Source organism: Alosa alosa, chromosome 14, assembly GCF_017589495.1.
Source record: "Alosa alosa isolate M-15738 ecotype Scorff River chromosome 14, AALO_Geno_1.1, whole genome shotgun sequence".
Lineage (NCBI taxonomy): Eukaryota > Metazoa > Chordata > Actinopteri > Clupeiformes > Clupeidae > Alosa > Alosa alosa.
The window spans coordinates 7,030,947-7,048,446 of NC_063202.1; the positions used below are offsets into that span (position 1 = coordinate 7,030,947).

Sequence of the window (17,500 nt, forward strand, 5' to 3'; positions counted from 1 at the left end):
ATACATACGCACAGAAACACACATATGGACATAATGGGCATGCATTTATGAATTTGTGTTGGTAAGTGCACATTAAATTAGATGAAAGATGAGTGAAGTATATGAATATTATTCACTATTCACATTATTATATACTTCACTCATCTTACATCTAATTTATCATTCTCTATTTCCTAAGTCACTCGATACATCTTAACTCTCTCAGACATACTTACCCATAAAACCCTACTGCTTTACAAAACACACACTCTCCAATACACACACACACACACACACACACACACACACACAACCAACCACTTATGCACACACACACTTTTAATCAAATGGATCAACACACACACTCACACACACAGACACGCTCTCTCTCCCTGTCTTAACACATGCTGTGTGTAAGCATATATATCTTCGTCATGAAACAGTTTCCCTCCATCAGCTCAGTGAGATAAGCCGGTGCAATGGTGCCTCCTGTCATGTTGATGTGTTTTAGGCAGCATCCTCCCTCCCCAGGACCCATAGGCATACGGCGTGCCTTCTCCCCTTTCATCCGGGTGTGTCGCAGCCTCGCTCACTCCATTACCGCTGCCGCACCGCGCCGCTGCACCCGGAGCTCCCAGAGACCTGGCTCCCAGCCCGCGAGGAGCCTCTATTCCCCAGCTGGGGCCTGGGCTGTTTCTCTCTCTCTCTCTCTCTCTCTCACACTCTCACTCTCCTCTCTCTCTCCTCTCTCTCTCTCTCTCTCTCTCTCTGCTCCCTTGCTACAAAGAAATGATTTCCCAAAATGCTGTGCTGTTTCTCCTCACGTCCATCTCAACAGCTCAATTGCATTAGCAGTGCACTCTCACAATGGCCTTTGTAATCATTACCCTTGTACCCATGTGCAGTGTGCGACAATGTGAGGGGTAAAAAACATAGTGCATGATCAGATCGTAGCATCATACGGAGCTTTCAGAGCGTTCCCCGCTCTTGTGTTCTCTTTTTATGGCCTGCAGCAGCGCGGGAGTCGGAGGCGGCCGAGGCAGGGGATGCTGGGAAGGACACCCAGAGCGGGGGCTCGGCCGAGTCGTGCAGCGCCGAGGCTCCTGGGAGCAGCAGCGAGACTGGGGACAGCCAGGCTGACTCCGGTGACCAGCGACCGGGAGGCCGACTCTGGATAATACCACCACATGGCGGCGGAGGAAGTGAGTCAGCCAGGTGGGGGACGGTGCCGGTGGTGGTGGCGGGAAGAAACAGGCCTGCTGGAGGGTGGGGCTGAAGGTGGCCTGGGACATCCACACCCCGGGCCTTGCCCTGCCCCTGCAGTCTGGAGACTGCTACTACATGACTGGTAATGCTAATGCACCAAGTGTGTCCACCTTACACACACACACACACACACACACACACACACACACAGTACATGCAATTACAAGTTAATTCATGATTGAGTCACACACATAAGCACTTAGAAATACATTGTGAACATTCATGCATACATACATACTGTACAAATACATACATAAATACTGTACACATACATACATACTGTACACATAAATACATACGCACAGAAACACACATATGGACATAATGGGCATGCATTTATGAATTTGTGTTGGTAAGTGCACATTAAATTAGATGAAAGATGAGTGAAGTATATGAATATTATTCACTATTCACATTATTATATACTTCACTCATCTTACATCTAATTTAATGTGCACTTACCAACACAAATTCATAGATGCATGCCCACATGCTCTCAGACATACTTACCCACGCAAACCCTACACTCACACAAAACACACACTCTCCAATACACACACACACACACACACACACACACACACACAACCAACCACTTATGCACACACACACTTTTAATCAAATGGATCAACACACACACTCACACACACAGACACGCTCTCTCTCTCCCTGTCTTAACACATGCTGTGTGTAAGCATATATATCTTGCGTGCGGAAACAGTTTCCCTCCATCAGCTCAGTGAGATAAAAGCCGGTGCAATGGTGCCTCCTGTCATGTTGATGTGTTTTAGGCAGGCATCACTCCCTCCCCCAGGACCCCGCAGACGCACGGCGTGCCTTCTCCCCTTTCATCCGGGTGTGTGCGCGCCTCCGCTCCACTCCGTACCGCACCGCACCGCACCGCACCGCACCGAGCTCCCAGAACCACGGCTCCCAGCCACGGAGCCTCTATTCCCCAGCTGGGGCCCTGGGCTGTTTCTCTCTCTCTCTCTCTCTCTCACACTCTCACTCTCCTCTCTCTCTCTCTCTATATCTCTCTCTCTCTCTCTCTCTCTCGCTCTCTCTCTCTTTCTCTATCTCTCCCCCCACCATCCCCACACAACTTCTCTTTTCCCATGCACACATGTCGACTTAAGGTCCCATGAAATCGTCCCGCATTAAGGGAGGTTAAGAAAACCAAATGTTATTTTATGAAGTAGTGTGACGCCCCCCCACTCACACACACACTCACACACACACACACACACACACACACACACACACACACACACACACCTCCCTTACCAACACTCAAACACATACACACGCACACACACACACACATATCCCAACATGGCCTTGCACACACACACACACACACACACACGTACACACTCAGTCTGGCCTGGAGAGGAGCAGTGGTGTAAATCAGAGGCCTTTATGCTGATGGCTCCAACAGATGAGCACTAAGGCCCCCTCTTAATCTATACACACACACACACACACACACACACACACACACACACACACACACACACACACACACACACAGAGGGAGTTTGGATGATACTCCTTCTGTCTTTTTAGTTCTCCTCCAGTTTATTCTTTCCTCTTCTCCCTCCCTCTCTCTCTCTCTCTCTCTCTCTGTTGCATCTAGCCTTATCACTCCCTCTGGATCTGTCTTATCACTTTGTGACTGTTTCTCTGTCTCTGTTTCTCTCTTTCTGTTTCTCTCTGAAACACACACACACACACACACTCATTCTCTCTTTCTCTCTCTCCTCTTTCCTGTCATCTCTATCCCTTTCTCTCCATCTCTTTCCAGACTCCCCCTCTTGTTTTCTCTCTCTCTCTCTCTCTCTCTCTCTCTCTCTCTCTCTCTCTCTCTCTCTGCAGTTTGGCTGAGCCCTCGTGTCTCATTGTATTTGTCAGCCTCAGCCAGGACACTTCTGATGACCCCATTTGCTGTGTACAAGAATGACTGGCTTGCTTCTTTTTTTCCACTGGCCCAAGACACAAACACGCATACTTGTATCTACACACTTTCAGCGAGCACACACACACACACACACACCCACATACTGTACACACACACACACACACACACACACACACACACACACACACACACACACACACACACACACATACAGAGAGAGTCTGGCACAGGCACGCGCTCCCTCTTTAAGTCCTTTATGGCCTATGGTTTCTTGTGAGACCATGTTCATCTGTTTAGAACATAACTGTTTCGATGGGGTCCTGTCTGTGAGTGCTGTTCCCCATGCTTGGCTCTCTCTCTAGTGCCTGACAGAAATGTTCCAGACCTGACCCCCCTCCCCAAACACGGTCACCCCACTCCGCCCTCCCCTCAGCATGTGCTGATTTACGCTGTTCATGGTGACACGGTGACAAACAGTTTAGGCTTTCGCTGTGAGGACCACAAGGCTCTGTATGGATGACTTTCTTATTGGACCAGTCTGGGCAGGATCAATATGAATTTATGTTAACATTTTGGGAGTGACAACCCCCCCCACCCTCTCACCATGGCAACGCTTGTGATGTGATGTGACGTGACGTGAGGCGATGGCACCACGGCTCCAGCGTGCAGTTCCGCATCACGGCCAATAAAGCAGTGGCTGGGGGTAAATCAGGACACGCTGTGGAGCTATTTCAGCCCATCAACCCTGCATCGGATATCATATCTGATAGGCCACACAATCAGGGCTTTTTGAGGGCCATTTCGATGTGTGTGTGTGTGTGTGTGTGTGTGTGTGTGTGTGTGTGTGTGTTAGTATGTATGTGTTAGTGTGTGTGTGTGTGTAGTGCATGCATGTGTTTAAGTGTGTGTTGCTTGTTATGTCTGTATGTGTCAGCATCCCTGTATGTATTTCTATGTGCTAGCATACCATCATATCATCATATAATAGCACTTCATTGTGCTCTAATCTGTGCTTTGTACAGTACACTTGCACAGGTGTGAGCCTCTAATTTCTAAGTAAAACATAATTTCCATGTAGCATGTAGCATCGTGAATAACAGCTGGAAGATTTATGCAGTAACCTCTTGCTTCTGTGAATGTATTATCCTCTAAACATCATGTACTGCAGGTGGGCGAGCCTCCGTCAGGCCCTTGCTCTGTGCGGTGCTTTATTTAAGCGCTGGCTCCCTGGCCATGTGTGTGTGTGTGTGTGTAACCATCTCTGCAGATGATCTGAACCGGACACACCAGCACTGTGTTTTGGCCGGAGACACAGCCCGATTCAGCTCCACACACCGAGTGGCCCAGGTGAGGTCTAGTGAGCAGGCAGCACGTTGCCCTTCCTCTGAAGCCCAGGGACAGACAGCGAAGGAATATGTGTTCACATGTGTGGGAACAGTATCCAAATCTGAATTGCAATCAACATATTCAAATAGTCACAGTCCAAATATAAACCCTAATCAGGACCAAAATAGTGTATTTGTGGCACGTTTTAAGCATAGAGTACCAGACTATTTGTGGCATGTTTTAAGCGTGGAGTACTAGACTTCATTTCTCAGTATCCATATGATATGAACCCTCAGTTGGGTTGCTGAGTGCCCTCCCCGCGCCACCTCACTACACCATTCTTACTTCCCCTTGTCTCCATACATACAGTATTTAGGTCATCGAGTTTGTTCTTGGGCAGAATGGTTTTGAGTTGCTGCTGCTGCATGTGTGTTTATCTGTGTGTGTGTGTGTGTGTGTGTGTGTGTGTGTGTGTGTGTGTGTGTGTGTTTATCTGTGTGTGTGTGTCCTCAGTGCTCCACAGGCACGTTGGACTACATCCAGAGGCGTTGCGCGGAGGCCCTGCACAACCTGAAGGTTGACCCCGACACGGGCACCAAGAGCCTGCACTCGCTCCTCCCCAGCACCCTGGAGCACTGCGAGGAGATCCACAACGAGGTGTGTGTGTGTGTGTGTGTGTGTGTGTGTGTGTGTGTGTGTGTGTGTGTGTGTGTAGTGCATGCATGTGTTTAAGTGTGTGTTGCTTGTTATGTCTGTATGTGTCAGCATCCCTGTATGTATTTCTATGTGCTAGCATACCATCATATCATCATATAATAGCACTTCATTGTGCTCTAATCTGTGCTTTGTACAGTACACTTGCACAGGTGTGAGCCTCTAATTTCTAAGTAAAACATAATTTCCATGTAGCATGTAGCATACGTGAATAACAGCTGGAAGATTTATGCAGTAACCTCTTGCTTCTGTGAATGTATTATCCTCTAAACATCATGTACTGCAGGTGGGGCGAGCCTCCGTCAGGCCCTTGCTCCTGTGCGGTGCTTTATTTAAGAAGCGCTGGCTCCCTGGCCACCCACCTCAGGCAGACTAATCAGTGGCTAACAGCACAGAGACTCCCGCCGCTCTCTGGTGAGGAGGCAAGGGGTGCCAGAGGCTAACGGCTAAAATAGCACCTCATCTCTCACAGGCAGGGCCCAGCATATAGAGACCCCTGTGTGTGTGTGTGTGTGTGTGTGTGTTAGTATGTATGTGTTAGTGTGTGTGTGTGTTAGAGTGTGTGTGTGTGCGTGTATGTGTGTGTGTGTGTGTGTGTGTACATATATATCGGGTTATGTGTGTGTGTGTGTGTGTGTGTATGGTTATACACTGATATGTGTTTGTGTGGGCACGCATGTGTGGGAGCTGCAGACGCCATGACAGATGAGCCTCCTGCCAGGCTGTTGAAAGGTCGGACCCTTCCATTAATTATTTGGCGGGGGTTGGAGGATGGGGACGACTTCATAAAGCAGTGGTCGAGTCCTGCAGACACCCGCCTCCCTCCTCCTCCCCCGCCTGCCCCTCCATCATCCCGCCCTCCTGAGCGGCCGCCATCGCCCGCCGCAGGATTACTCCGCCTCGGACCGCGTCCACCGTGGCCCACCATTTATTCCGCCAAAACGGACCGCCATTTATAATAAGAGAAGGATCAGCGCCGGAGCAGGACCCAGAGGAGGGGGCAGGAGCTGGCTGGTGCGGGGGCTGCTGGGATGATCGATCGGCCCATTTGTTTAGAGTTGCCCACCAGGGCTTTGGTGTGCTTTTAAATGGTGCATTGTTGTTTTATATATAAACATATGATATATATATATATATATAGTCTTTCTTGTGAGTTATTTGTTATTGGAGACTGTGGGTTCTGGTGCGGTCAGAGCTCTATTCGCGCTGGGGTCTTGTTTGACATGTTCAGCCCGAGAAGTTGAACAAGCGGGACGAAATCACGAGTGCGGTGACACTGGCTGCACCTTTCGGGCTTGTCCTCAAAACAAGCTGTGAATATGTTTGTAGGGCGGCGCGGGCGTGTACTTATGTACTTACAACCCGTCTGAGGGATTCGTGTGGTGACGTGGTGGTCGTGTTCCTATGTCCTCCAAAGTGGAGCACATCTACTGCAAGGAATGTCACTGTACGACAAGGGAGATTTGTCAAGCGATGAAGTGCAATGTATACACATATACATGCAATCATACAGCTACTGAATAAAGAAAGAAAGAGAGTAAGAAAGAAAGAGAGAAAGGAAGGAAAGAGAGAAAGAAATGGGTCTCCTGCAAAAAGATAAAAAGGATGGAATTTTATGTTGTATGGCTATATAAACTAATATGCTAACAATGGGCTAAACTAAGTATTTCCACAGGAGAGTGAGACTGAGAGTGAGACTGAGAGTGAGACTGAGGGTGAGACTGAGGGTGAGACTGAGGGTGAGACTGAGGGTGAGACTGAGACTGAGACTGAGACTAAGAGAGTGAGACTAAGAGAGTGAGACTAAGAGAGTGAGACTGATGGAGCGAGACAGATGGAGTGAGACAGAGACTGAGTGAGAGAGAGTCTGATGGAGTGAGACTGGTTCTCCTCTCGGCTCCTGCTGTTCCCTGGTCCTCCTCGTCCCCCTGACTCTACCTCCCCTGCGCTTGTCTCCAGTGTTGGAGTAGCGTGGGCTTGTTTGGTTGTGTTAGCGTGGCTAGCGGCGTGATGTTGGCTGGTGCTGGCGCGGCCCTTTGAAATGCTAATGGCGGGCGTGCCCGTCGCCGCTCATCTGAAGCCGCCCTGTCACTTCCCAGGTGGGCCGCTGACACCCGCTCCAGAGGGAGCGCCCTAATGAAGCCTGTCAATGCACAACGCTACGCGACACACCCACTCCCACATGTTAGACAGTGAGCAGGGAACACACACACACACAAATATATATGTACAGTACAGCACAACTCACATACACAAACAGTTGTTGGATGCTGGCATCCTTGCATTCAGTGTTCTTTTTCAATATGTAGAACCAGACCCGGCGGCAGACACAAATTCACCAACGCGCATTACACCTTTCCAGGGGGGGGCATGAGAACTTAAATTGATCACGGTAGTTTAAGCTTACACTTGACAAAACATTCTAATATGAAAATGTAGATGCAATTGCTGTAAAATGGTGCAGCTCCTTTAAGAGAACCCCGTGCGCAGGGATGGAGAGAGAGAAAGCGAGAGGGGATATGTGTTACTGAGATGCGTGTGGGAAAAGTAGACGTGCTGTTAAGTGGAGCTAGTCATATTCAAAATAATGCAAAAATAAATCCGCAGATAAAACCAAAATCCTCGTTCATTTGCTAACCATTTCCAGATAGAGTGTTAGGGAGTTAGCCCCGAAGTTATGGATAACTTCGGCCCTGGAGTGGTAACAAGCTCCCTGTTCTTCGACTAGGTCAGAAGAAAAAACAGTAAAGGTTAACACTATCAAACAAACCCAGAAACTACTAGGCCTACTTCTACTAACTACGACATGAGATATAGTCTACCTGCGAGCCGATAAGCCATATTTGTCATCGGATGACAGGGGTTAGTGCAGAAGTGAAGTAGACTGCGCCACGTAACCTCCTCTCCATTTAGGTGATGGACTTGCCTAATGTTCCTTATTGATTAGCTACGGAATAATACAGATTTTACAAGTTTTATTTGCTACTTGCTAGATTGACAAACGTATAATATAGGCCTACATTTAATACGTGTTCAAAATCAATCTATGGGATTGTGGTTGGTTGGTGTAGCCAAGCTCGTCCAGGGCAGGCACAGATGACTTCCAGGACGGGCCTGGCCCCGCAAAGCCCCCCCATGACGCCGGGACTGTGTAGAACTTGGGTAGATATGTAGCTACACCTCTTTTGTGTGTGTGTGTGTGCGTGCGTGCGTGCGTGCGTGCGTGTGTGTGTGTGTGTGTGTGTGTGTGTGTGTGTGTGTGTGTGCGTGCGTGTGTTTGTGTACATGCGTGCGTGCGTGTGTGTGTGTGTATTGGTAATGGTGGTGGGGGGTCTGGCAGGTAAACATTATAGGTGGGCCTCTATTGATTGTCCAGTCATCAGCACCCATCTCTGGGGGGGCTGGGGAGGGCATTGATCGCGGCGGCTCAGGGGAGCCGAGGCGGAGGTGTGGAAAAAGCTCGCCTCATTAAATCTAAAAGAGGGACTCCTCGCCTCCGACTCCCGGGGTCACTGCCGTGCTGCGCTCGCTCGCTCGCTCGCTCACTCACTCGGCCGCTCGATGGCCAGGGGCCGCTGGGCAGTTAGCACGTCCATCGCCCAGCGAGATGACAGGGGACTCCAAGGGGGCCCTTTGTCCAACAGAGAGAGAGAGAGAGAGAGAGAGAGAGAGAGAGAGAGAGAGAGAGAGAGAGAGAGAGAGAGAGAGAGAGAGAGTGTAGAGAAGAAAGAGAGAGAGACGGAGGGGTAAAGAGAGGAAAAGTGAATGGGTTCAGAGAGAGTCAGAGAGAGAGAGTGGGAAGTAGAGAAGGGTGGTGTAGAAAGAGAGAGAGAGAGAATTGTCGCTTAACTTTTATGTTTTACTTTGCAGTTCTGTTAAACATTAATTTATTTATATTTTTGTGTACATGTAATTGACCTTTGGCAATAATGTTATTGAAACGTTCATGCCAATAAAGCTTTCTTGAATTGAATTGAGAGAGAGACATAGACAGGCAGGCAGACAGAGAGACAGAAGTAGAGAGTGAGTGAAGAGGATAGGTGGCATAATCAAAGCCTTGTTCCCCCCCTTTACCTGGACCGGTGGCATTTAACCATCGAGTGTCTCTCGCTATCTCTCACCAGGGCGGCTCTTGTTCCAAATGCCAGTCGCGGGGTCAGTGGCTTTTATGGCCATGATAAGCCTGCTCTATGGGGTGCGGCGGCCATGTTGGCTCAAAGCTCATCCCCTTTGCACAGTGTTCTCCCTGTTAAGGACAGATGGACAATCACAGAGCATGAGGGGGCTGGTGCGACTGAAACGGGGGTGACTGTTGCCATTTTTTTTTTCTCCCTATAACGTGGGCGGCTTTGTTGTGTGCAGCCCAGCATGCGTCGACGCCGTAGCAGAGCGGTGTAGGTCTTAAACCACACAAAAGCCTAGCATTTCTTTGAAGCTGGTGGAGTTCACGGGGAGCCGAGATACAGTGCCCTGGTGCTTAGATGACTCAAACACACACACACACACACACACACACACACACACACACACACACACACACACACACACACCTACACACACCTGTGACTGGATCCTGTTGCTCTTCAGACTTCAGTGAAGATGTTATTCCACTGCTAACTACGACAGCTAGGGTAGTTCACTGCGTATGTAATGATTTTCTCGATGTAAATTGCAAATGAGTTTATCTTTTTTTCTTAAACAAATATATATAGAATCATACAGTAATATATAATAATCGTTTTACGTATACTGTGAAGTACTTTCTCTTGTGTTTACTAAGTATTAGCTGAACTTTTGATTACTTGACACCTCAAGGTAAGTTTGTTTTTCAGCTCAAGTACATTGTTATGACTAGCATTAGAGTTTGAGACAGCGTGATTATGATAAGAGAGTAGCACAGCCTGCTCTTGTGCCTCTGCTCTGCTCTGCTCTGCTCTGCGGATGTGTTCTAAAGCTGAGGGGATTGTTTCTGGGGCTGATCTTAGGAGTAGTTCTTTGAGTTGCTTGTATTTGCATATGGGCAAACTCAGTCTCACACATGATTACATACCCCCACCCCCACCCCCACCCAACATACCCACACCCAACATACCCACACACAAATGAACATGTATATTCTCTCTCTCTCTCACTCTCACACACACACACACACACACACACACACACACAGAAACACAGAAACACATACACACAGCTGGCTACGTTAGGAGGATTAAACCGGCACTTCAAAAGAACAAATGCAGAAAAAAAGTCCCCAGAGGAGAAAAGGTGAACGCCTCTGTAGCGTAAACTGTCACTCCCTTGAAGGAGAGAGATGGGGAGAGAGAGAGAGAGGAAGAGAAGAAGAGGAGCAGAGGACTTGTGGGTGGAGTAGAGAAAGGTGGAGGGAGTGAAACTATAAGTGTGTGTGTGTGTGTGTGTGTGTGTGTGTGTGTGTGTGTGTGTGTGTGTTTAGCCAGGGTGGGGGTTCAGGTCCTTTGGTGTGACCCAGTACTTGTCATCATTAGCCGGTGGGCCTACAGGTCTCCTCTGACTTCAGCCCTACTATTCCCCTTCCCTTCCCCTCAATCAATCAAACTATCAAACTAGCGCTAGAAACTCCCTCTACATGCTTCTGTGCATGTGGAATATGTATGGTTTATATACAGTATATAAGCACATGCTATACAAATATTCAGATATCTGTTGTCCCTGTAGTTTTTGTGGATGCCTCCCTTTTCTGGGTATGAAATCTTTAGTTGTTCCTGTGTGTGTGTGTGTGTGTGTGTGTGTGTGTGTGTGTGTGTGTCTGCTGCCACGTGGTAATCTAGGGCACCTTGATCTCCAGGTTTTTGGGGGCTGTAATGATAATAACGCCCCTTTGGCTTGGCAGCCACTCGTCCTCTCTCCCTCTCTCTCTCTCTCTCTCTCTCTCTCTCTCCATCTCTCTCTCTCTTTCTCCCTCTGTCTGTCTCTCCATGGCCAGCTGCCTCAGTCAGGGACTCGGACTCAGCCCAACATGTGCTGTGGCCTGCATCCATATGCAGCACTCTACTTTGCCAGCAGCATGCAGAACGCCACCGCACACCGTGACTGCACAGGCCCATTACTGCTAACCTGACCCCAGTCCAACACACAACTCTGATGGCTTGCATTGTGATAGTTAGCTCTGTGTGTGTGTTCATCACAAAATAAAAAGAAAATAGATTTTGAGGGAAAATAAAATTCTCCTTGTCCAGAGTAGGAGAGGGTGCATCGGGAGACATTGAATGACAGCGATTTAGACAAAAAGTGTGTTTGAGTATTTTGTCTTTTTTATCAGTCAGAATAAAACTCCTGAACAGGACAGTAGTGATTGTTTATAACCTGTTTGGCAACGTCCACCCTGTGTCCAGCCACCCATATCAGGAAGTGCTCTATGCTGCGGCGGCCCGCTGTGTGCTTTGCAAGGGAAAATATATCTGTAGGTTTTTTTATCCCTTTGTGTTTGAAGAAGAGTCTTTCCACGCAGATCTGTCTTCATACCTCCAGTGCTCTGGCAATAAATGTCATGCATCCAGCCCATTCGTCTGCTGTCCTGCTCAGGCAAGCTGTGCTCAGTCTCCATGTGTGTGCTGCATATGTGAGTGTGTGTGTGTGTGTGTGTGTGTGTGCTTTTGTGTGTGTATGCTTGTGTGCTACATATTTGAGTCTTACTCTCTTTGTGTGTTTGTGTGTGTGTGTGTGTGTGCATGCTTTTTTTTTGTGTGTGTGTGTGTGTGTGTGTGCGTGCGTGCTTTTGTGTGTGTATGCTTGTGTGCTACATATTTGAGTCTTACTCTCTTTGTGTGTTTGTGTGTGTGTTTGTGTGTGTGTGTTTTGGATGCAGGTGGAGTTTGAGTGGCTGAGGCAGTACTGGTTCCAGGGCCGACGCTACGCCCGCTTCTGCAGCTGGTGGAGTCAACCCATGGAGCAGCTGGAGAGGGACTGGAGGCAGATGGAGGTCATGGTAAGAGTGTGTTTGTCTGTCTGTCTGTCTCGCCGACTCTGCGTGTGTGTGTGTGTCTGTGTGTGTGTGTGTGTGTGAAGCAGTGAGCAGAGTATCCTGGCAGAGCAGAGTGTCTGTATGTGCGTGCGTGTGCATGTGTGTGTGTGTGTGTGTGTGTGTGTGTGTGACAGGGTTCACGGCGAACGCTTTGAGGTTTTTACGAGTGTGGAAGTGACAGTGGGGGTTGCCTGAAGTCGCAGCTGAATCGTTAGGCTGCACATGCTAACAGTGTCTCACCGGCCCTCCCCCACGGCCTACATATCAATACCATACTTTTAAAACCCCTGCTTTTTACACACACCTCTTAATGCACAGCGCACAACATGCACCGAAAATAAAACTCGTTTGTTTTTTTCTAAATTGTACAGCTGCATATCATCATTCATCTTGATTTACATTTTTGTTGATGTATGGCTGGGCAAGGAAGATGAAACATATATAAACATATACAAATTTGTCAAAGCACAAATTGAAACGAAGCCAAAGGTATACAAAGCGACAAATTGTATTGAAACGAAGCCCAGTGTAGATCAGGTATGTGTAGAGACAGGTAGGCCTGTGACGTATCATGAGTTATGACTCTTGGGTGAACATGAGTATTGACCTGTTTAAACACGGATTGACTTCATGGCTCTTTCTCAGAAGGTGCTGACTATCTAGTCCCTGCTGAATAATTGAGCTTGCCCGCACTTGATGTGGTTGCAGCTCTCTGCTTATGTGTGGCAATTGATGGCAGTTAATGAAAGAGTTTTCTGTCTCGTAGGCGTTGTGCTAATGGGGTCTGTAATTGTGTTGCTGTATCGGGGGTAGGTGAATCTGGAACGTGGTTGTCATTAGACACTACCTTTGCTGCTATGCGGTCTCCAACTTTGAAGCGAGAACATGCATGTGTTCTTACTCAATGAATAAAATATGTGCCATATGTTTTATCTCGATCTGTCTGTGTCTGTGTGTGTGTGTGTGTGTGTGTGTGTGTGTGTGTGTGTGTGTGTGTGTGTGTGTGTATGTATATACAGCAGTGTATCGACCGCGTGTCAGTCCCAAGCCATAACTAAGTGTAGTTTCTGTCCTAATGACACTCCTTGTCCTTGTTTATTTCATGATCTGATTGAACTGCTTATGATTATGACGGTGATGATGATGATGGTGATGATGGTGATAATGATGAAGAAAAACAGAAGTGAATCTCTATCCCTCTCTGTGAGGTGAAAGATGGGGTCTTTCTGTTGAAAAACTGCAGGGGGCACTGTTGCACCAGCATAGTGCCTGGGTCTCCTCTCTCTCCATCTCTCTCTTTCGTCTCCTTCTCTCTCTCTCTATCTCTCTCTCTTTCTGTGCTCTGTGTCTCTCGGCTCTCCGGCTGCAAAGCCCACCTGAGTGCCACTGAGGCTGAGCAGTAATCACATCTAATGCGCTGCCGGAGCTAAGCAGAGCCCAGCCCAGCTGCAGTGTGTGTGTGTGTGTGTGTGTGTGTGTGTGTCTTTGCCACCACTCTCAGATGAAGTGTGTGATTTGAAGCTGGATTTAGAGGTGAGCTCGAGTGAGACACGCTGAAGAGCTCTGCAGTGAGAGAGCCATCACTCCCTCCTCTGATCTGCTCCAACCAGAGCCACGGCACAGCACAGCACACACTCACTCCACTGCCCCATTCCAGCACACCCAACAGTGTGTGTGTGTGTGTGTGTGTGTGTGTGTGTGTGTGTCGGTTAGTGAGTGTTTATTATTTTGTGTATTGTGTGTGTGTGTTTGTTTGCGGGTGGCAATTTATCCTTTGATCACACACAAATAAACAGGAACAATATCATAAAAGACAAAAATAAAATCTGAGCAATAATCATATTTGCATAATTTGCGCTACACAGATGCTGTGTTATCAAGGAAAAATCATCAGGTTTTCCTTTCATAATTTTCCTAGTCTTCCTTTCATAATTTTAATTAAATGTAACTTTTTAAAGCCTTTTATGTAATTTTTTAATAATTTCTAAAAATCTTTTTGTCTGTCTGAAAATAAGGATGAAGCCTTAAGGATGAAGCCTTAAGCCAGCTGCCAAAAACATATCTTTGTTAAAAAAAAAGATAATAAAGATAAAATATATCTTTGTTAAAAATAAAGGCACATTGTCCTCCTGATCACATCCAAAGCAGTGGTACTCACTTTGAAAATCATTCATTATTATTAGCCAAATCACAATGTCATTAAAATTTTTTATTTTATTTTATTTTATTTTAAAAATGATTACATGATTACATCATTAAAAAACTAATGTAAATAAATTACATACATAGCTAACCTTGAAAATTTACCACTTAAATGTGGTTGAATAAAGTAGGTCATAAAATACTTTTTCCCATCTTAACATCTCTTTGTGTGTTTTTAATGTTCATATGCATCATGTTCAATCACCATATGCATTTTAACATGCTGGTATGTACATGTACAGTACATGGACATGTAAGTGGTTATCCTTGCATTAAACTCACCATACACGACACCGCAACACGGGCATAGCTCATTTCAGTGCACATATGAAATCATCAGTCGTACACACACTAAAGACCCACACTCGCCAGAGCGCCTCGTACTTCATTTATGAACGCATTCGCCGTTGGCAAACGGATGAGTGGAGAGAGGAGAAATGCCCCCTGTGTTACTCCTCTGTGTATCGTGCTGTTTCCCCATAGCCGTGGTAATAATGAGGGGGGCCGGTTTGTGTTCTCCTTGTCGCTCGTCAGGGTCGTGGTGGCGGCGCTCTGAAATGGGATGGGATGGGATGGGATGGCCTGTGTGTTTGACTGGAGCGTAAGCTGCCGGTGTTAAGTGTATTCCAGGAGCTGCTGTTTATTGATGGCGCTGCCTTTCCCCAGGGCCCAGTCAGACTCCGCTCCTCAGCTCGGCCCGTTGTGATGCAAATGCTGAACCTTCCATTTGAATGACATCCTGATAAAAACACGTCCACTGCTTTACCCCCTCTCTCTTTCTCTCTCCCTCTTTCCCTCTCCTCCCTGTCTGTCGCGCACTGTTTTTTCTCTCTCTCTGCTTCTACTCTGTTCTTCCTCCTCTTCATCAAGCTCTTTTCCCTCTGAAACAGTTGCCTTCCCCACTGATGCGTAGTGTTGTAGAGAGATGGGAGAGAGAGAGAGAGAGAGAGAGAGAGAGAGAGAGAGAGAGAGAGAGAGAGAGAGAGAGAGAGAGAGAGAGAGAGAGAGAGAGAGAGATGACATGTGAGAGAAGGCTATTCAAATGACTTCCTATCCGGATGCGAAGGCATCAGAGGAGAAAGGTAGTGTGTGATCAGACGTCAGGGGTGGAGATGTGAAACAGATGTGTGTGGTTGTCTCTCTCTCTGTGTGTGTGTGTGTGTGTCACACCCCTGTATGGGGTTGCAGCTTGTCTGAGACCAGTTCTTGTGTGAGTTCAAGTCTGACACTTTTGCCAGCATAGCTGGTGTGTTTTGTGTGTGTGCTATATTGTTTATATTTGATGTGTGTTTGTGAATTTCAGGCTCTCTACTGCCATGTGTATGTGTGTATGAACTGGGTGTTTTGAAAGGGTATGGGGTGTGTGTGTGAGGCGCTCCCAGCTCACCCCAGCGGTGGAGAAAGCTCAGCCCAGGGGCCAGAGCACAGGGTGGTGGTGGAGCCCTACTCCCCACCCCACCCCACCCCACCACACCTCCAACCGTTTCTCCCTCTCACTCCCCCAGGACTGGCTATCTTGCATATCAGACAAAAGTGACATTTCTCTAAAACCTCCCAACAATGAGAGGCTTCCGCCCAGGCTGACAACACAAAAAAAGGAAGATAGTCAGGCATATGCAGAATATTTTAAATACCGCTGTGGCATTTTTAAAAAATCTTCCCCCGTCTTTTAATCTTTCATTTTTTCTCCTATTTTGTGTGTGTGTGTGTGTGTGTGTGTGTGTGTGTGTGTGTGTGTGAGAGAAAGAGAGAAAGAGAGAGAGAGAGGGGGACAGAATATTAAAAGAGTGAGAGTGAGAGAACAGAGAAAGGGGGAGAGATGGCTCCTTTTTTCTCTGTGCATTCTGGTGATGCTAATATATGCACTCACTGTGACTTTAATTGATTTACCAGTCTGGCTTGCACTCCACAGCTTTTTTCACTAATTTGTCATCTTTTTTTCTTCCGCTGACTTCTATGGCTGCTTGTAGCATGACTTCAAAAGTCACGACAATGCAAAGAGATCTCCAGTTTTCTCTCTTACACTCTCTCTCTGTCTCTCTCTGTCTTTCTCTCTCTCTCTCTCTCTCTCTCTCTCTTTCCTCTATACACTCATCTGACAGCAGGGCTGATGCTGGTCCATGCAGATGAAAATTATTTCAGAGAGCAGGAACAAAACAAAAAAAAGAATACTGCACTCAGTTTAAAATCATTGGTAAACTTGAGTGTCTTTTTGTCATCTCGAGCACTCACTAAACAGCAAAGGGTACTCAAGTCATGTTGTGCCAGGTAACAGGAGACATTCTTGTCAGTCTTTTGGGTACACATACATTTTTGTCGTATGAGAAGGTGGTGTGTGTGCCTGCCTGAGGTCTGAATTACAGTCGGTCTTTGTATGTGTGTGTGAGTGTGTGTGTGTGTATATGTGTGCTATGTATGGATGTCTTTATATGTGTGTGTGTGTGTGTGTGTATGTGTGTGGGGACATACCCACTGACCATTTCATCTTCTATTGCTGTCTAATGGAGGTCCTCAGAAACAATATCTGGTGCACGGGTGGGAGGCTGGCTGGCTAGGTGGGGGGCAGAGCTATGCAATCACACACAAGCTGTGGAGGTTGCCATCGATAGCTGATTAGGTTATTGACCTAGCCAAGGAAGGGCACGTTTGTGTCTCTTGTGTGTATGTGTTTGCGTGTGTGCGTGTGTGCGTGTGTGTGTGTGTGTGTGTGTGTGTGTGTGTGTGTGTGTGTGTGTGTGTGTGTGTGTATGTGTCAGCACAGGGGAGAGTTGCAGACAGAGAGAAAGAGAGGGAGAGGGAAGGAGGAGGGGGTCAATGTAAATGTTATTGCAGCGTGAGCTCATTTGATCAAACCCCTGGAAAGGTTAAGTGAATCCAATCTGGTTTTGTATGGCAGAGTGCAGACACAGGCGGGGAAAGAGAGGGAGAGAGAGAGAGAGAGAGAGAGGAAAGAAGAGAGAGGGAGAGAGAGAGAGAGAGAGAGAGAGAGAATGGATTATCATATTGGCGATGAAATAGTGGCCCTCCCTCGGACAGTTTACCCCTGCCTGTAATGCGTTTAGACAGCAATTGGCCTTAATACCCTTTATTGA

General features: G+C 47.3%; 1 protein-coding gene across 1 annotated transcript in view; it reads left to right on the top strand.

Annotated features, from left to right (window-relative positions):
- Positions 1-17,500, top strand: part of fto (FTO alpha-ketoglutarate dependent dioxygenase) — a 140,897-nt gene that overhangs the window by 32,013 nt on the left and 91,384 nt on the right. Inside the window, exons 8-13 of the mRNA XM_048263670.1 lie at positions 563-671; positions 993-1,124; positions 1,187-1,327; positions 4,431-4,510; positions 5,003-5,146; positions 12,051-12,170. Coding sequence (XP_048119627.1) covers positions 563-671; positions 993-1,124; positions 1,187-1,327; positions 4,431-4,510; positions 5,003-5,146; positions 12,051-12,170 — 726 coding nt within the window. The remainder of the gene's footprint in view (positions 1-562; positions 672-992; positions 1,125-1,186; positions 1,328-4,430; positions 4,511-5,002; positions 5,147-12,050; positions 12,171-17,500) is intronic.